General features: G+C 44.7%; 2 protein-coding genes across 2 annotated transcripts in view; both read right to left on the minus strand.

The window, feature by feature from the left end:
- Window positions 1–5600: 5600 nt before the first annotated feature.
- On the minus strand, window positions 5601–9193 carry LOC143956356 (uncharacterized). The gene is made up of 2 exons (XM_077466574.1): window positions 8965–9193; window positions 5601–7245 (listed from the first exon to the last, which is right to left on the minus strand). Exons 1-2 carry the CDS (start codon window positions 9047–9049, stop codon window positions 6287–6289), a joined length of 1044 nt encoding a protein of 347 aa, XP_077322700.1. The 5' UTR covers window positions 9050–9193; the 3' UTR covers window positions 5601–6286.
- Window positions 9194–16479: 7286 nt separating this feature from the next.
- The window catches only part of LOC143955188 (uncharacterized), a 49169-nt gene continuing 46296 nt past the window's right edge, over window positions 16480–19352 (minus strand). Inside the window, 1 exon segment of the mRNA XM_077465279.1 lies at window positions 16480–18112. Coding sequence (XP_077321405.1) covers window positions 17154–18112 — 959 coding nt within the window. The 3' untranslated portion in view covers window positions 16480–17153.

Below are 19352 nucleotides of genomic sequence, written 5' to 3' on the forward strand. Positions count from 1 at the left end.
GTAGACTCAGAAGGGAAAGAAGTAGGCCATACTAAAATAGAAGTTCTGAGTATAACTATAAGATTCACTAACCTAACAATAGAAGATGCCATAGCTTTGGAGACGGGCTACCAAGAAAAAATGAGCGGTTAGAATGGTTGAGGTACACGGTTAGAACTCTGAAAAAGGAAAACTGTTTAGTTTGTGCCGGAGCCAGACCACATTTAGCAACAGTTCCTTTTCCTCTAGATCACAATACAGATCCAGAAGGTTTAAAATGTATGTTGCAATTGTATAATAAGAGCTATAAACCTGAAATAAATTCTACTCGTCACACATTGAGTTTGTTGTTTCCCCCAGTACAGAGACCTCAGATACCTCCAGCGGTTACCGCTTATCCGGGCAACTTTACTTGTTTTGCACTCCCAGGGAACCGTAGCGCGGTGGATCTTGGGTCACTACCTGATGACTACTGTGTGGAGAGGATTAACACGGACAACGGTGACTGGGTTGGACATGACATTCAGAGAGCTGGTGTCTGGTGGATGTGTGGGGATAAGAAACTGCGAGCTAGACTACCGGCCAATGCCCAAGGGGATTGCGCTATGGTCCAGCTGGCTATGCCCCTGAGAATCCTGTCAGAATACCCGTGGACTAAGAGTCACCGACAGTATCGTAGGGACACCTCTCCCTTGGGGTCATTTGACTCTCAGATCTACATAGATGAGATTGGGGTTCCTCGCGGGGTGCCGGACGAGTTTAAAGCCAGGAATCAGGTGACAGCTGGGTTTGAGTCTCTTCTCTGGTGGGTGACTATAAATAAAAATGTTGACTGGATTAATTATATATATTATAACCAAAAACGATTTGTAAACTATACTAGGGATGCTGTGAAGGGCCTAGCAGAACAGTTGGCCCCCACATCTCTAATGGCCTGGCAGAACCGAATGGCTTTAGATATGGTTTTAGCTGAAAGAGGAGGGTATGCAAAATGTTTGGTAGCATGTGTTGTACATTTATCCCCAACAATACAGCTCCTGGAGGGACCGTGACCAGAGCCTTGGAAGGACTGACTGCGCTATCGAATGAATTGGCGGAAAACTCAGGTATTAATGATCCATTCACAACTTAGCTTGAAGGATGGTTCGGTAAATGGACTGGATTTATAACATCATGTTTGATCTCAATCGCTGTGGCTTTGGCTGTTTTGGTCACTTGCGGATGCTGCTGCATTCCCTGTATTCCAGGACTTTCACAAAAACTCATTGAAACTGCAGTCTCAAGAACAATGTATCAAACCCTCTCTACCTCTGAGGAGACCTATGTGGACATTGAAGCTCAACTTAATGACATACAGTCCGAAAGTGTATAACACAGGGACTTTCATCGAAATATGTGGAGATAAAATAGTCACACAAAGAGGGAATGTTAGAAAAGTTTTAAATGTTTATTGTGTGACTATTAGAAAAACAATAGTCCTGAGACTGATTTGTTAAAAAGCTTACTTCTGAGCACATTATTGTATTAACTCATTGTATTGTTTTGTCCTAATTAACTCCATAGTAAGTAGGATGATTAGATTTAACTAAATATGATAGCCTAAGGCCGCGTACACACGCGCGGACTGTTTGCCCAACCTTGTTCGTCAAACAGTTTCGGCAAACAGTCCGCTCAAAATTTGCATGAGCGGACTTGCCCACACACGAGCGGACTGTTTCAGCAAACTGTTTGCCAAACAGTTCGCTCAACTTTTGAAATGAACGGACTCGCCCACGTAAGGAGGAGGCAAATCCGCCCATTTCGAGCGCGTGTACAGGTAGGCGGGGCCCGCGAAGGAGACGTCGCGGGCTCCGCCGCCTGGAATGGGCTTAAAGGGGAACCCCAACGCCGAAAAAAATCGGCGTGGGGGTTCCCCCAAGGTCCACACCAGACCCTTGTCCGAGCACGCTACCCGGCCGGCCAGGAAAGGGGGGCGAGCGAGCGCGCCCCCCCTCCTGAGCCGTACCAGGCCGCGTGCCCTCAACATGGGGGGGTGCCTTGGGGAAGGGGGGGCCGCGCGGCCCCCCCACCCCAAAGCACCTTGTCCCCATGTTGATGAGGACAAGGGCCTCTTCCCGACAACCCTGGCCGTTGGTTGTCGGGGTCTGCGGGCGGGGGGCTTATCGGAATCCGGGAGCCCCCTTTAAGAAGGGGGCCCCCGGATACCGGCCCCCCACCCTATGTGAATGAGTATGGGGTACAATGTACCCCTACCCATTCACCTGTGAAATAAAGTACAAAAAAAACACAACACAGGGAAAAAATATTTTATTGCACAGCTCCGGGGGTCTTCCGTCTTCGGGGGTCTTCTCGCCGGACTCCTCCGCTATCTGTGTGTAGCTCTTTTACTAGCGGAGGAGTCCGGCTTTCTTCCTCCCCGCCGCCGGCCTCTTCTCCCGACTTCGGGGGTCTTGTCCCCCTCTTCGGTTCTTCTGCCGGGCCACCGCGCCTTCTTGTAGCTCTTTTACAGGCGGTGGCCCGGTCTTCTGTCGCCGCTGTCGTCGCCGCCGCCGCCTTCCGTTCTTGTTCTTCTTCTTGTTCTTCTTCTTCTTCTCCTGGAGATGTTGACTCGACGAGCTCTCCGGCCGGAATGCCAGAGCCGCGCTGTGCGGTCACTTATATAGTGACAATGGGGCGGTGTCACATGGTATATGTCACATGGGTTGGTCACATGGGTTGATGTCACATGGGGACTATGACATCATAAGGGGGCGGGGTCACCATGTGACCAACCCATGTGACATATACCATGTGACACCGCCCCATTGTCACTATATAAGTGACCGCACAGCCGGGCCAAGACCGGGCCACCGCCTGTAAAAGAGCTACAAGAAGGCGCGGTGGCCCGGCAGAAGAACCGAAGGCGGCGACAGAAGAACGGAAGGCAGCGGCGACAGAAGACCGGGCCACCGCCTGTAAAAGAGCTACAAGAAGGCGCGGTGGCCCGGCAGAAGAACCGAAGAGGGGGACAAGACCCCCGAAGTCGGGAGAAGAGGCCGGCGGCGGGGAGGAAGAAAGCCGGACTCCTCCGCTAGTAAAAGAGCTACACACAGATAGCGGAGGAGTCCGGCGAGAAGACCCCCGAAGACGGAAGACCCCCGGAGCTGTGCAATAAAATATTTTTTCCCTGTGTTGTGTTTTTTTTTGTACTTTATTTCACAGGTGAATGGGTAGGGGTACATTGTACCCCATACTCATTCACATAGGGTGGGGGGCCGGTATCCGGGGGCCCCCTTCTTAAAGGGGGCTCCCGGATTCTGATAAGCCCCCCGCCCGCAGACCCCGACAACCAACGGCCAGGGTTGTCGGGAAGAGGCTCTTGTCCTCATCAACATGGGGACAAGGTGCTTTGGGGTGGGGGGGCCGCGCGGCCCCCCCTTCCCCAAGGCACCCCCCCATGTTGAGGGCACGCGGCCTGGTACGGCTCAGGAGGGGGGGCGCGCTCGCTCGCCCCCCTTTCCTGGCCGGCCGGGTAGCGTGCTCGGACAAGGGTCTGGTGTGGACTTTGGGGGAACCCCCACGCCGATTTTTTTCGGCGTTGGGGTTCCCCTTTAAGTCCATTCCAGGCGGCGGAGCCCGCGACGTCTCCTTCGCGGGCCCCGCCTACCTGTACACGCGCTCGAAATGGGCGGACTTTCCGAGCGGGAACAGTCCGCTCATTTCGAAAGTACAGCGGACAGGCCCACACACGGGCGGACTGTTCGCTCAAACACAGTTTCAGCGGACAGTTTTTCGGAATTTCCGAAAGACTTTGTCCGTCCAACTGTCCGCTGAAACTGTCCGCTGAAAGCCCACACACGAGCGGACTGTCCGCCCAAACACTGTTCAGCGGACAAGGTTGGGCGAACAGTCCGCCCGTGTGTACGCGGCCTAAGAATGTACGGGAATATGGATATCTAATAAAGTGCCAGCCTGTGCCATGACACGTTATTTATGTTCCCTCAGCCAATAGAAGCACGGAGATGTTATTCTTGTGGGATATGTGAGGGCGGAACACTTTCTTTTGTTGAGACTTTTTTCTTCAGCTTTCGTCCTGTAAGCATGTCTCCCTGTTGTGGGCCACATCAGAAATAAATTGTTTGCTTCTCAGAACACCCGGAGTTTTTACTGATCACAAGGGAAATTCCTAACAAGTGCTATATCGCATTTATTGCTGCTGCCTATATTACATATAGTTTGTTTGTTTTCACTATTTTCCCCAGCGCGGTTTATTTTTTCTATTAGTAAAAAAAATGAGATGCCTAATTTTTGGCTCTTGAAAGCTTGAAGGTGCTCCTTGGATTTTGGGCCCCCTATGCGACAAGGCTGCAAAAAAAGTTACCTATTTGTGGTATACCCATACTCAGGAGGAATAGCGTATTCGAAATATGCCCATGCTGTATGAAATATATCTTGTTAATTGGCAGCTGTATGTAACAAAATGTGATTTCATTTTCTTTATTTTCCACTTTGGGTGAGTTTTGGGGTGTTTCCACTGTTCTTGAAATTTAGAGCCTCAAGAAATGTTATAGGTAGTCAGGAAAATGCGTAATTTATGCCCCTAGAAAGCCCAAAAGTGCTCCTTGGAGTTTGGGCCCCTGCAATATGCAGAAAAGCAGCAAAAACATGTGGTATACCCATACTGGGGAAGAGCAGAAGAATGGGTTTTATGTATCATTTTAAGTATGTCCATGCTATGAGAAATAACTTGTTAAAATGACAACTTTGTGAAATAAAATCAAATTTTATTTACTTTCCTCGTTTTCCAAAAATTTGTGGCGAAAGCTATAAAGTTCTTTCCAAAGCTTTATAACAGAAACTGCGGGAAACTGTTTTTTTCCCTTTATAGAGTACACATGGTAAAAAAAAAAAACACAACCAAAAGGAAGCTCTATCTGTGTTAAAGCGTTTGTAACCTTTAAAATAATGTTACCGCCAACCCCTCTCGTTTATGCAGCAATAACACACAGTGTAAGCGTCTGATGAAAATGAAGCCTGTAAATACCCCAGTTTTCAGACCTCTTCAGCCCGGTCACGTGACTCCCACCCGCTTTCCTACTCCATCTACGGGCTACAGTGGGAGGTACCGAGATCTACCTCTGTCGTCAGCCAGGAAGGTCACATAAACGGCGTGCTGACCGCTCAGCCCCTCCCACTGTAGCCCTTAGATGGGGGAGGAGAGCGGCTGGGAGTCACATGACCGGCCTGAAGAGCCCTAAAAAGGTATTTACAGGCTTCGTTTTCAACAAACACTTACACTGTGCATTATTGCTGCATAAAAGGGAGGGGCTGCCAGTGACCTTTTTTAATGTTTACATTACCACTAATAGCTGCAGGAGGGGGGGTGTAGGCGGCTCACACACACAGGAGTTGACAGGCAGGGGGAGATGAGAGCAGCGGTTGATTGACGCACATAAACTGACCACAGTAATCAGGGCTCAGCAGCCATGATTATCGTGGTCAGCACACAGAGGGGGACACAGGAACTGGCAGGATCAACCAAGTTTTTCACAGCTTAGAGAGGGGCAGATTATACATGGCAAGCACTGTGCTGTTTTATCTGCTGTAAGGGAACATGAGCTCTTTTTTTTGGGGGGGGGGGGGGGGGGGGGAGGGGTTACAACCACTTTAACCACTTGCCACCCAGGCCAATTCTGACATTTCTCTCCTACATGAAAATTGCTCAAAACCCCCAAACATATTTCTTTTTAGCAGAGACCCTAGCGAAAAAAAAATGGCAGTTGTTTCAATTTGTTATGGCACACAGCATTTGCGCAGTCATTTTTCTAACACAATTTTTTTGGAAACTGAAGAACATACACTATCAAAGGTTTTAATTATTGGATGGACCAATGAAAAGCCGGCTTCTTCAGTGAAACATCTAAAGAGCAATAATGTACAGCAGGGATATGCAATTAGCAGACCTCCAGCTGTTGCAAAACTACAAGTCCCATCATGCCTCTGCCTCTGGGTGTCATGCTTGTTGCTGTCAGCGTCTTGCTAAACATCATGGGACTTGTAGTTCTGCAACAGCTGTGGGTCCGCTAATTGCATATCCCTGATGTACTGGAACCAATAAAAAGGGTTGTCCATGTACTGTCATATCTGGCCATGTATTAGTACAGTTTAGTTGTATGGTGCGGTCTGTGTGAGTGCAAGACCGAGTCATCTCTGTATGTTTAGTGGGTCATATTACTAGAATTCCATTCCAGGCACCCCAAACCAAAGTGTACCCGAAAAATAATACTGTTGCCCCACCCCCAAGACATCATAAACATGAAAAAGGTTGTTAGCTTGTGTGAATTTTCTGGTGTCTGACCAGGTCTCCTTTATAAATAAAAGATTTCCCACACTCTGAACATGAATAGGGACGCTCATCCATATGAGTTTTCTGGTGTTTAACAAGGTTTCCTTTACAAGTGAAAGATTTCCCGCACTCTGAGCATGAATAGGGACGCTCACCTGTGTGAATTCTCTGGTGTTGATGAAGGTCTTCTTTCCTAATAAAAGATTTCCCGCAATCTAAACACAAATATGGACGCTCACCTGTGTGAGTTCTCTGGTGTTTAACAAGGTTTCCTTTATCAATGAAAGATTTCCCGCACTCTGAACACAAATATGGACACTCACCCGTGTGAGTCTTCTGATGTTTAACAAGGATAGATTTCTGATTGAAACATGCCCCGCACTCTGAACAGGAGTAGGGACGCTCACCTGTGTGAGTTCTTTGGTGTCTAATAAGGTTTCCTTTCTGAATGAAGCATTTCCCGCACACTGAACATGAGTAGGGACGTTCACCTGTGTGACTTCTCTGGTGTATAACAAGGTCTCTATTATGAAAGAAACATTTCCCGCACTCTGAACATGAATAGGGACGTTCCCCTATGTGACCTTTCTGGTGTTTTAGAAGGTCTCCATTATGAATGAAACATTTCCCACACACTGAACATGACAATGAACTCTCTTCTGTGGGAACTCCTTCATAGCTTAAAGAAGATTCCTTGGGAATAGAAGGATCTATTGAAGTATCTGTACTTTGAGATCCTATAGTCTTGATGTGTGATCCATCAGAAGATTCCTCAGGATTAGAGGGATCCATTGATCTCCCCAATTGGGAAGGTCTGGGATGTATATTTGGAGTAACGGGATTTCCTCCTGGAGAATATTGTACAATGTTATTATCTTCTGCTTTATAATCTGGAGATACAATGAGATGTTCCTCAGAGGTATTCCGGACATTGTGTCCACCTGTTGGGAAACAATTTACCATTAAATGTTATAACCTTCCATTCGGGAGTCATATATGTTGGTCCTTCACTAAATAGTCCATAAGAGCTCCGGCATGGATTTGGGGGCAATTAGAAGAGAAAAATATGAATACAAACCAAGCGAAAGTGTCCAGAGCTCCAAACACAAAGTGCACAGTGCTATGTCTCTTCTGTTCTCGTGTGCAAAATTCTCTTCCAGAGTTTAATAGAAATGTTCTCAGTGCTCCACACCACCCGCTATCCTCCACCTTCACATCGGAGAACTCACCGGAATTCTATGACCTCTCTCTTACCAATGGGTCATTAAGCCCTTGTATCCCCCATGGGGAAGATCATCCAGGACCACCACCTCTATACTACATCTCCAGTTATCCATTACAGACTCAGATACATCAACAAAGATGGCTGCCATGTCATCACCTTCTGCAGTGCTCTCAACCAGCACATAGAATAAAGCCAATGACAGAAAGCACCTATGACATCTCTGTAAGGTGACTGAAAGGGGAGGAGCCGCAGTGCTGTCAATGATGACATCGAGAAGGTGTTCCTGGATGGTCTTCCCCTTCTCTGGAAGAGAATTTTGCATGAGAGAAGAGAAGAGGCATAGAATTGTGCACGTTGTGTTTGGACTGCTGGATGGTTTCTTATTTGTATATTGAAGCGCATTCAAGTTGGAAATGGAGAAAGATGGACCTTCCTCCACCTCATTTCTGGAAAACATGATGAGATAATGAATAATGGAGATGGACCTTTCATATCGTATACAGTATCTCATCCTCATTTGTTGGGAACATGACGTTATAGTGAGGAATGGAGATGGACCTTTCATATGGTGTACAGTATCTCCTCCTCATTTGTTGGGAACATGACGTTATATTGAGGAATGGAGATGGACCTTTCATATGGTGTACAGTATCTCCTCCTCATTTGTTGGGAATATGACATTATATTGAGGAATGGAGATGGACCTTTCATATGGTGTACAGTATCTCCTCCTCATTTGTTGGGAACATGACGTTATATTGAGGAATGGAGATGGACCTTCCATATGGTGTACAGTATCTCCTCCTCATTTGTTGGGAACATGACGTTATATTGAGGAATGGAGATGGACCTTTCATATGGTGTACAGTATCTCTTCCTCATTTGTTGGGAACATGACGTTATATTGAGGAATGGAGATGGACCTTTCATATGGTGTACAGTATCTCCTCCTCATTTGTTGGGGACATGACGTTATATTGAGGAATGGAGATGGACCTTTCATATGGTGTACAGTATCTCCTCCTCATTTGTTGGGCACAATACACAGGATACATTTAGTGGTGGGAATATCCAGGATATATTTCTTTTACAGAAGGATATGAGTATCTCTATTTTGTACATGAGAAGCAAAATTTGTGTGTAACTAAATAAAACCTCTGTATATAGAAGGGTGCCTTTTTTAGAGCTGTGTGGATGAGGGATAGTCTTGTTCTAGATGACTATAAACAATAGATATATATGCGGGATGGTGTGATCTTCCTGGGTGGAATACAGAGGACGGGGACATCTCTCTGGTGGGTTCCCATTACTGGATCCATCTGTAGGAAACACACACACTGACTGAATACATTGTTTCTATGTGTTTATCAGATGATGGGGGATCTAGGTGGAGCCTCCGTACTGCTCTCTCCTTTACAATAAAGTCTCCTCTTACCCGGTGATGTGAGGGGCGGCTGATTCTCCATCATGACGTCCTTGTAGAGATCCTTGTGTCCTTCTAAATACTCCCACTCCTCCATGGAGAAATAGACAGTGACATCCTGACACCTTATAGGAACCTGACACACACAATGATACAGTCACCATCCAGACACATCCCTTGTCTGTTACTGGATAATGTCCCAGAATTCCCAGAATCCTCCTCACCTCTCCTGTCAGCAGATCAATGATCTTCTTGGTGACGTCTAGAATCTTCTTGGCACTGGTTACCTCTGTTGTCAGGCAGTGAGGTGGAGGCACTGTGATGGGTGATGTCCTATGAAGACGGCTGCTGGGTGTTAATGGTTCACCAGATATTTTTCTCACAACTTTATAGTCCTGTGTAAAGAGAAAAAGTAACAAATATCACTACAGATTTCCCAGAATCCTCCTCACCTCTCTAGTCGGGTCTGTATTTCTATTAATAGAGAAAAGAGTGATGTCATGTGACCTCCCGGAATCCTCCTCACCTCTCCAGTCAGGTCTGTGTTTTATTAATAGAGATAAGAGTGATGTCATGTGACCTCCCAGAATCCTCCTCACCTCTCCGGTCAGCAGGTAGATGATCTCCAGGGTGAGGTCCAATATCCTTTCAGTCATGTGATTTTGGCCAATCTCCATCTTTATTGATGTGGTCATGTGATCTATACAGGACCCTCCTCTCTGTAGACAGAAAATAAACTGAGAATTATCTGGATGTACTGGGATGAATAATGTCTGCACAGAGTTCCTCCATAGTTCTGACATTGTAAATTCCCCTTTAAATAGCAACTCAAAAATCTTTCCTTTTAGGCTTGCAATGACTGGGGAAGAGTTAGAACTTTTTTCTCTCACTTTTTGTCCAGCATTTATCTAAGTCTATAAACCAGAGGCTCTGAATGGACAGTTGGATAAATGGTTCTATATATAGTATGTATCTGGTCTATAAACCAGAGGCTCTGGATGGACAGTTGGATAAATGGTTCTATATACAGTATGTATCTGGTCTATAAACCAGAGGCTCTGGATGGACAGTTGGATAAATGGTTCTATATTTAGGATGTATCTGGTCTATAAACCAGAGGCTCTGGATGGACAGTTGGATAAATGGTTCTATATTTACAATGTATCCGGTCTATAAACCAGAGGCTCTGGATGGACAGTTGGATAAATGGCTCTATATTTAGGATGTATCCGGTCTATAAACCAGAGGCTCTGGATGGACAGTTGGATAAATGGTTCTATATTTAGGATGTATCTGGTCTATAAACCAGAGGCTCTGGATGGACAGTTGGATAAATGGTTCTATATTTAGGATGTATCCGGTCTATAAACCAGAGGCTCTGGATGGACAGTTGGATAAATGGCTCTACATTTAGGATGTATCTGGTCTATAAACCAGAGGCTCTGGATGAACAGTGATAAATGGTTCTATATTTAGAATGTATCTGGTCTATAAACAAGAGGCTCTGGATGGACAGTAAGATAAATCTATATCTAATCTATATTTAGGATTAAGGATGAGCTCAGGCATGTTCACAAACAACACGCGCAGAACCCGTCAGGAAATCGGTGCAGCGCCGTGCTAATCACAAACAGTGAAACAATTCCCGATCTATGCAGCCATGCATTGGAACAATGTCTCACTGTTTGTGATTAGCGTTCTGCAATGCCGACTTCCTGGCAGGCTCTACACATGCTGTTTGCAAACACGCCTGAGCTCATCCTTATTTAGGATGTATCCGGTCTATAAACCAGAGGCTCTGGATGGACAGTTGGATAAATGGTTCTATATTTAGGATGTATCTGGTCTATAAACCAGAGGCTCTGGATGGACAGTTGGATAAATGGTTCTATATTTACAATGTATCCGGTCTATAAACCAGAGGCTCTGGATGGACAGTTGGATAAATGGCTCTATATTTAGGATGTATCCGGTCTATAAACCAGAGGCTCTGGATGGACAGTTGGATAAATGGTTCTATATTTAGGATGTATCCGGTCTATAAACCAGAGGCTCTGGATGGACAGTTGGATAAATGGTTCTATATTTAGGATGTATCCGGTCTATAAACCAGAGGCTCTGGATGGACAGTTGGATAAATGGCTCTACATTTAGGATGTATCTGGTCTATAAACCAGAGGCTCTGGATGAACAGTGATAAATGGTTCTATATTTAGAATGTATCTGGTCTATAAACAAGAGGCTCTGGATGGACAGTAAGATAAATCTATATCTAATCTATATTTAGGATTAAGGATGAGCTCAGGCATGTTCACAAACAACACGCGCAGAACCCGTCAGGAAATCGGTGCAGCGCCGTGCTAATCACAGACAGTGAAACAATTCCCAATCTATGCAGCCATGCATTGGAACAATGTCTCACTGTTTGTGATTAGCGTTCTGCAATGCCGACTTCCTGGCAGGCTCTACACATGCTGTTTGCAAACACGCCTGAGCTCATCCTTATTTAGGATGTATCTGGTCTATAAACCAGAGGCTCTGGATGGACAGTTGTACAAGTAACTCTGTACATATGATAATAGTGTAAAATAATCTGCTGTATTTTAAGGACATCTCAGTGACTATGGAGGAAGAGGAGGACTTATTGGATATAAATGTAAAACAATTCTTATTACCTCCTCTGCTGCCGAGTGAAGGAATATCTCTCTACTTCCTGCAAACATTGCTCTCTCTATGAACTTCCTTTCTGTGGATGACATCACTTCCTGTCAGTAGCTTCTATCCCTTCCTGTCTCTGTGTTCCACTGATAATAAGTGAGTTCACCACCTTGTGAATAAAATACAAACTGCAGCCGACATCCACGGAAGATCTGTACTTAGTTCTTCTGCGTGTACATTTTTTATTGAATTATCTACGTTTATGTGACCATTAAATAAATATAGTTTTATCCATAATAAATAGTAAAGTATGGTAAAAGTTTAAAAGTCCTGTGGCTTATACAGAGTTTCATATTTTAAACTCCAGGATGGAATTTGCTCATTAGCTGAATTAGCTCAAACTTCATAATATATTTTCTATATTTGTAATTTTATGATAGGCCTCATTTAAAATCCCATGACCAGAATTTTTGTTTGTATGTATACTATAGGGATTGTGGCATGTTATGGTGGTACTGTCAGATCACGTTCTTATGTCTATTCGCATTGGGTGGAAGACCCCCTGGTCTCCTGTGATCTGACAAACCACTATTATATGTTTTTTTATTATACATTATACATTTTCCTTCTTGCCGGTTTAGATTTCATTCCAGTTTTCTTTTTAATTTTCATAGAACCTATCATACAGTTTTTGCAGCTTTGGTTAAAGCTTTGGTTAGCTCCATGATGGGTCATGTCTTATTCCCGGGGTTTGCAATGCACGGCCTGACTTCCCTTCCCATTTTGGGTGCAGGTGGGGAATGCCCTCCTGTGCATCGGCGCTGTGCAGACACACCCTGCTCATGGCGTCTTTTGACACCGCGATGCTGACGTGGCTGTGTACCATCTGACGCCTGGGATGGGTGGATGCCTGATCCTCATTGGCGTCTAGCATTACACTAGCAGGGCCCTGCATGGTCTGGCGCTCTTCATCCGTTTCTTTTTTCTTTCTTTTTCACATTTTTTCTTTTTCACCCCCATCTAGACCTTAACCGCTGCCCTTGGTCAGTTGGAGCACATTTGCCAGACATTTATACACGGTTTGTTATATCTACCCATACTCAGCCACATTTTATTATATTTTTTCAGACCAGTGTTGGTCAGATGTGCTTTTCTGCTTCCCATACATGGATCACCCCTCCCCCTGTCCGTTCCCATGCTGTTCCCCTGGTCGTGGGGGGGGGGGGGGTGTCCCTGCCTCAGCCCCAGGTCAGACTTTGTCATTGGCAACCCTCATATCCATCTTGTAGGCTGGATTTTTATTCTGAGCGGACATGTGAGTATCAGACTTCTGGCCTTATTTTTTCAGAAAATATCTCATACTGTTCCCCTCACTGTTCTCTGGTAGTCCAATACGAACATTGTTCCTCTTTAGCCGGTTCTCCACATCCTCCAGTCTATCATTTTGTCAATCCACTGTGATAAGGATAACTGAGGTTGTTGTATTTTTCCAATTTTTTGGGACAAACTATGTGCAAACCGCTCCAGCTTATTAGCTATTTCCTTACTTTTATCTTTTACCGTCTTTTGTGGGTGTGTACTGGAGGCATGCTGTGGTGCTGATGTATCTCCCTCTTTTTCTTGTCCTAGTTCCCAACCCTGTCTCCAGGAATAGTCTAAGTACAGATTCTATTCCACAAATCACTATGCGTTGCTTAAGTATGGCTAAGTGTACAATGCAGAGAGGAACAAAAAAAGGGAAAAAAATTAAGTTTATCACTTATCTGATCCGCTGACAAGTGTGGAGGCCATAGGTATTCAGGGAGACAGGCCAGGAGAGTGTACCAGATTTCTTATCACCAACAAAAGAAAATGAGCTGGAGGCAGCAAGGGTCAGTATCATGAAGAGAAGAAAACAAATACCAGGTCTTTAGGAACAGGTAATGACTACCAGAGAAGACTACAGGAAGTCATCATCTAGGGTAAGACAAGCCCATGCCTGCTGTGGATCCCAGATTAGGATCAGCCAAAGGTCACGAACACTCGGCAGGAACTGAGTGGAGCTTAGGGAAGCCGGGCAGTACCAACAAGAGCTGACCAGAGCCAAAGAGGGCTGGTAGAAGCCGAGGGAGGTCAGAGCCTGGCCGAGCCCTGAGGTACCCTTCACACCCTTGTCCCCCACCAGCGGATGCCGAATCATCCCTGCGTTCCTCCATCTTCAGCAGAGTGTCATCCAGCCCATCTTCCTCCTGCAAGCAGGCACAAAGGCGCACTGAGATTTCCAAAAAAATCTATTGCTAATCAGCCGGGGCCAGGGGAGTTTGAAGCCGTTCAGCGTTCACGGTCTCCAAAACTCCAGAACACCGCTTCTCCACATGCCCTCTGAAAGTACACCAGCTATGGCCACTCTCTCAGCATACTCCGGTCTATCTCCAGGATGGAGGAGCCCTAGGTGAGCTATTCATGCCTGCTCACATTGACGTCAGGCCACGGCCCACAATCATCAAGCTGCTTATTTAAAAGAGGTCTTAATGTGTCCTAATCACTGGAAATTCTTCAGCTTCCTTGTGACCAGCGTTCCTGCTTTTGCTGTGACTTCTAGCTGCTGACCCAGCTTGCTCCCGACCTTGCTTTGTGGATTCTAGATACTGACCTCAGCTGGTCACTGACTATTCTTTGCCTGCTTCCCTGGTACTGACCCCGATTTGCTGCTGGACCTCTCTCTGCCTGCTTCCCTGGTACTGACCTCAGCCTGCTACCTGACTATGCTTCTCTTTGCCTTACCATGTATGAACCTGGCTCACCATGACGATGTCTCTGGCAGTTACCTGTTACCTAGCTATCGGCTCCTGTTCTTCTTTGAGCATTGGACCTCTGTCACCCCATTCAGGGATGCCCAGAACAGAGCCACAAGGGAAGCCCTCTCTTCAGCTCAGCCCCTGTATGCTCACAAGAAGTAATAGATGGTGTTTTTGGGGTGTAATTTAAGTCTGTCTATGCTGTGTGGCAGAAATAGCTTATAAATTGACAACTTTTTGTAAAAAACAAATATTTTATTTATTTTACAAAAAATGTGTGACAATAAATGAAATATTCCAAAGACTTACCTTGCCTCTTGAAAAAAAAATGGCATTTGCTTTCCAAAATGTGGTCATTCTGCTGTGATATGTTGTAAGGTAATCCGATACATAATTTATGCCCCTTGCAAACCTAAAATGTGTTCCTTGGATCTTGGGCCTCCATACGTGGTTAGGCCCTGAAAAGGTCAGTTTATTGTGAGTTTCCTAGGCTCTGAAAAGGTCTCACACATGTGGTGTCCCTATGCTCAGAAGGAGTAGCAGAATGTGTATTGGGTGAAATTCTAAGTGTGCCTATGATGTGTGGTAGAAATATCAATTTACAACTTTATGTAAAAAAGAATTACATTTTCTTGCCGCGTTTTTTAAAAACTTGTGGCAGAAAAAATGAAATACTCATAAAACTCATGTTGCCTCTTCAAAAATACGGTGGGCTGTTTACTCTCCAAACTGGGGAGATTTTGTGGGTGTTTTACTCTACTGGTGTTCCAGTGCCTCCAAACAAAAGATAGGTAGTAAAAAAATGAGATGCCTAATTTTGCCTCTTGAAAGCTTGAAGGTGCTCCTTGGATTTTGGGCCCCTATGCGACAAGGCTGCAAAAAAAGTTACCTATATATGTGGTATCCCCATGCTCAGGAGGAATAGCGTATTCAAAATATGCCCATGCTGTATGAAATATATCTTGTTAATTGACAGCTGTATGTAACAAAAAGTGATTTCATTTTCTTTATTTTCCACTTTGGGTGAGTTTTGGGGTGTTTCCACTGTTCTGGAAATTTAGAGCCTCAAGAAATGTTATAGGTAGTCAGGAAAATGCGTAATTTATGCCACTAGAAAGCCCAAAAGTGCTCCTTGGAGTTTGGGCCCCTCTATGCAGAAAAGCAGCAAAAACATGTGGTATACCCATACTGGGGAAGAGCAGAAGAATGGGGTTTATGTATCATTTTAAGTATGTCCATGCTATGAGAAATAACTTGTTAAAATGACAACTTTGTGAAATAAAATCACATTTTATTTACTTTCCTCATTTTCCAAAAAATTGTGGTGAAAGCTATATTATTTTATTATTTGCAAAGCTTTATAACAGAAACTGTGTACAGAGTAAAGAAAGCTCTTTGTGTTAAAGTGTTTGCAACCTTTAAGATAATGTTACCGCCAGCCCCTCTCGTTTATGCAGCAATAACACACAGTGTAAGCATCTGATGAAAATGAAGCCTGTAAATACCCCAGTTTTCAGACCTCTTCAGGCCGGTCACGTGACTCCCAGCCGCTTTCCTACTCCATCTATGGGCTACAGTGGGAGGTACCGAGCTATCCCTCTGTCGTCAGCCAGGGAGGTCACATAACCGGCGTGCTGATCGCTCAACCCCTCCCACTGTAGCCCTTAGATGGGGAGGAGAGCGGCTGGGAGTCACATGACCGGCCTGAAGAGCTCTAATAGGTATTTACAGGCTTCGTTTTCAACAAACACTTACACTGTGCATTATTGCTGCATAAAAGGGAGGGGCTGCCAGTGACCTTTTTTAATGTTTACATTACCACTAATAGCTGCAGGAGGGGGGTGTAGGCGGCTCACACACACGGGAGTTGACAGGCAGGGGGAGATGAGAGCAGCGGTTGATTGACGCACATAAACTGACCACAGTAATCAGGGCTCAGCAGCCATGATTATCGTGGTCAGCACACAGAGGGGGACACAGGAACTGGCAGGATCAACCAAGTTTTTCACAGCTTAGAGAGGGGCAGATTAGACATGGCAAGCACTGTGCTGTTTTATCTGCTGTAAGGGAACATGAGCTCTTTTTTTGGGGGGGGTTACAACCACTTTAACCACTTGCCACCCAGGCCAATTCTGACATTTCTCTCCTACATGAAAATTGCTCAAAACCCCCAAACATATTTTTTTTTAGCAGAGACCCTAGCGAAAAAAAATGGCAGTTGTTTCAATTTGTTATGGCACACAGCATTTGCGCAGTAATTTTTCTAACACAATTTTTTTGGAAACTGAAGAACATAAACTATCAAAGGTTTTAATTATTGGATGGACCAATGAAAAGCCGGCTTCTTCAGTGAAACATCTAAAGAGCAATAATGTACAGCAGGGATATGCAATTAGCAGACCTCCAGCTGTTGCAAAACTACAAGTCCCATCATGCCTCTGCCTCTGGGTGTCATGCTTGTTGCTGTCAGCGTCTTGCTAAACATCATGGGACTTGTAGTTCTGCAACAGCTGGGGGTCCGCTAATTGCATATCCCTGATGTACTGGAACCAATAAGAAGTGTTGTCCATGTACTGTCATATCTGGCCATGTATTAGTACAGTTTAGTTGTATGGTGCGGTCTGTGTGAGTGCAAGACCGAGTCATCTCTGTATGTTTAGTGGGTCATATTACTAGAATTCCATTCCAGGCACCCCAAACCAAAGTGTACCCGAAAAATAATATTGTTGCCCCACCACCAAGACATCATAAACATGAAAAAGGTTGTTAGCTTGTGTGAATTTTCTGGTGTCTGACCAGGTCTCCTTTATAAATAAAAGATTTCCCACACTCTGAACATGAATAGGGACGCTCATCCATATGAATGTTCTGGTGTTTAACAAGGTTTCCTTTACAAGTGAAAGATTTCCCGCACTCTGAGCATGAATAGGGACGCTCACCAGTGTGAATTCTCTGGTGTTGATGAAGGTCTTCTTTCCTAATAAAAGATTTCCCACAATCTAAACACAAATATGGACGTTCCCCTGTGTGAATTCTCTGGTGTTTAACAAGGTATCCTTTATCAATGAAAGATTTCCCGCACTCTGAACACAAATATGGGCACTCACCCGTGTGAGTCTTCTGATGTTTAACAAGGATAGATTTCTGATTGAAACATGCCCCGCACTCTGAACAGGAGTAGGGACGCTCACCTGTGTGAGTTCTTTGGTGTCTAATAAGTTTTCCTTTCTGAATGAAGCATTTCCCGCACTCTGAACATGAGTAGGGACGTTCACCTGTGTGAATTCTCTGGTGTATAACAAGGTCTCTATTATGAAAGAAACATTTCCCGCACTCTGAACATGAATAGGGACGTTCCCCTGTGTGACCTTTCTGGTGTTTTAGAAGGTCTCCATTATGAATGAAACATTTCCCACACACTGAACATGACAATGAACTCTCTTCTGTGGGAACTCCTTCATAGCTTAAAGAAGATTCCTTGGGAATAGAAGGATCTATTGAAGTATCTGTACTGTGAGATCCTATAGTCTTGATGTGTGATCCATCAGAAGATTCCTCAGGATTAGAGGGATCCATTGATCTCCCCAATTGGGAAGGTCTGGGATGTATATTTGGAGTAACGGGATTTCCTCCTGGAGAATATTGTACAATGTTATTATCTTCTGCTTTATAATCTGGAGATACAATGAGATGTTCCTCAGAGGTATTCCGGACATTGTGTCCACCTGTTGGGAAACAAGTTACCATTAAATGTTATAACCTTCCATTCGGGAGTCATATATGTTGGTCCTTCACCAAATAATCTATAAGAGCTCCGGCATGGATTTGGGGGCAATTAGAAGAGAAAAATATGAATACAAACCAAGCAAAAGTGTCCAGAGCTCCAAACACAAAGTGCACAGTGCTATGTTGTTCTCGTGTGCAAAATTCTCTTCCAGAGTTTAATAGAAATGTTCTCAGTGCTCCACCCCACCCGCTATCCTCCACCTTCACATCGGAGAACTCACCGGAATTCTATGACCTCTCTCTTACCAATGGGTCATTAAGCCCTTGTATCCCCCATGGGGAAGATCATCCAGGACCACCACCTCTATACTACATCTCCAGTTATCCATTACAGACTCCGATACATCAACAAAGATGGCTGCCATGTCATCACCTTCTGCAGTGCTCTCAACCAGCACATAGAATAAAGCCAATGACAGAAAGCACCTATGACATCTCTGTAAGGTGACTGAAAGGGGAGGAGCCGCAGTGCTGTCAATGATGACATCGAGAAGGTGGTCTTGGATGGTCTTCCCCTTCTCTGGAAGAGAATTTTGCATGAGAGAAGAGAAGAGGCATAGAATTGTGCACGTTGTGTTTGGACTGCTGGATGGTTTCTTATTTGTATATTGAAGCGCATTCAAGTTGGAAATGGAGAAAGGAGATGGACCTTCCTCCACCTCATTTCTGGAAAACATGATGAGATAATGAATAATGGAGATGGACCTTTCATATCGTATACAGTATCTCTTCCTCATTTGTTGGGAACATGACGTTATATTGAGGAATGGAGATGGACCTTTCATATGGTGTACAGTATCTCCTCCTCATTTGTTGGGAACATGACGTTATATTGAGGAATGGAGATGGACCTTTCATATGATGTACAGTATCTCCTCCTCATTTGTTGGGAACATGACGTTATATTGAGGAATGGAGATGGACCTTTCATATGGTGTACAGTATCTCCTCCTCATTTGTTGGGCACAATACACAGGATACATTTAGTGGTGGGAATATCCAGGATATATTTATTTTACAGAAGGATATGAGTATCTCTATTTTGTACATGAGAAGCAAACTTTGTGTGTAACTAAATAAAACCTCTGTATATAGAAGGGTGCCTTTTTTAGAGCTGTGTGGATGAGGGATAGTCTTGTTCTAGATGACTATAAACAATAGATATATATGCGGGATGGT

Source organism: Lithobates pipiens, unplaced genomic scaffold (assembly GCF_037356315.1).
Source record: "Lithobates pipiens isolate NorthernLeopardFrog02 unplaced genomic scaffold, aLitPip1_a1.2 Scaffold_35, whole genome shotgun sequence".
NCBI classification, from domain to species: domain Eukaryota; kingdom Metazoa; phylum Chordata; class Amphibia; order Anura; family Ranidae; genus Lithobates; species Lithobates pipiens.

What these genes read in the sequence shown, in the direction of transcription:
- LOC143956356 (XM_077466574.1), bottom strand. Translation starts at nt 9,049, where the DNA reads ATGGAGGAGTGGGAGTATTTAGAAGGACACAAGGATCTCTACAAGGAC. An exon ending in GCCGCCCCTCACATCACCGG is followed by an intron (nt 7,246 to 8,964) that starts GTAAGAGGAGAC and finishes GTTTCCCAACAG; the next exon opens with GTGGACACAATGTCCGGAAT.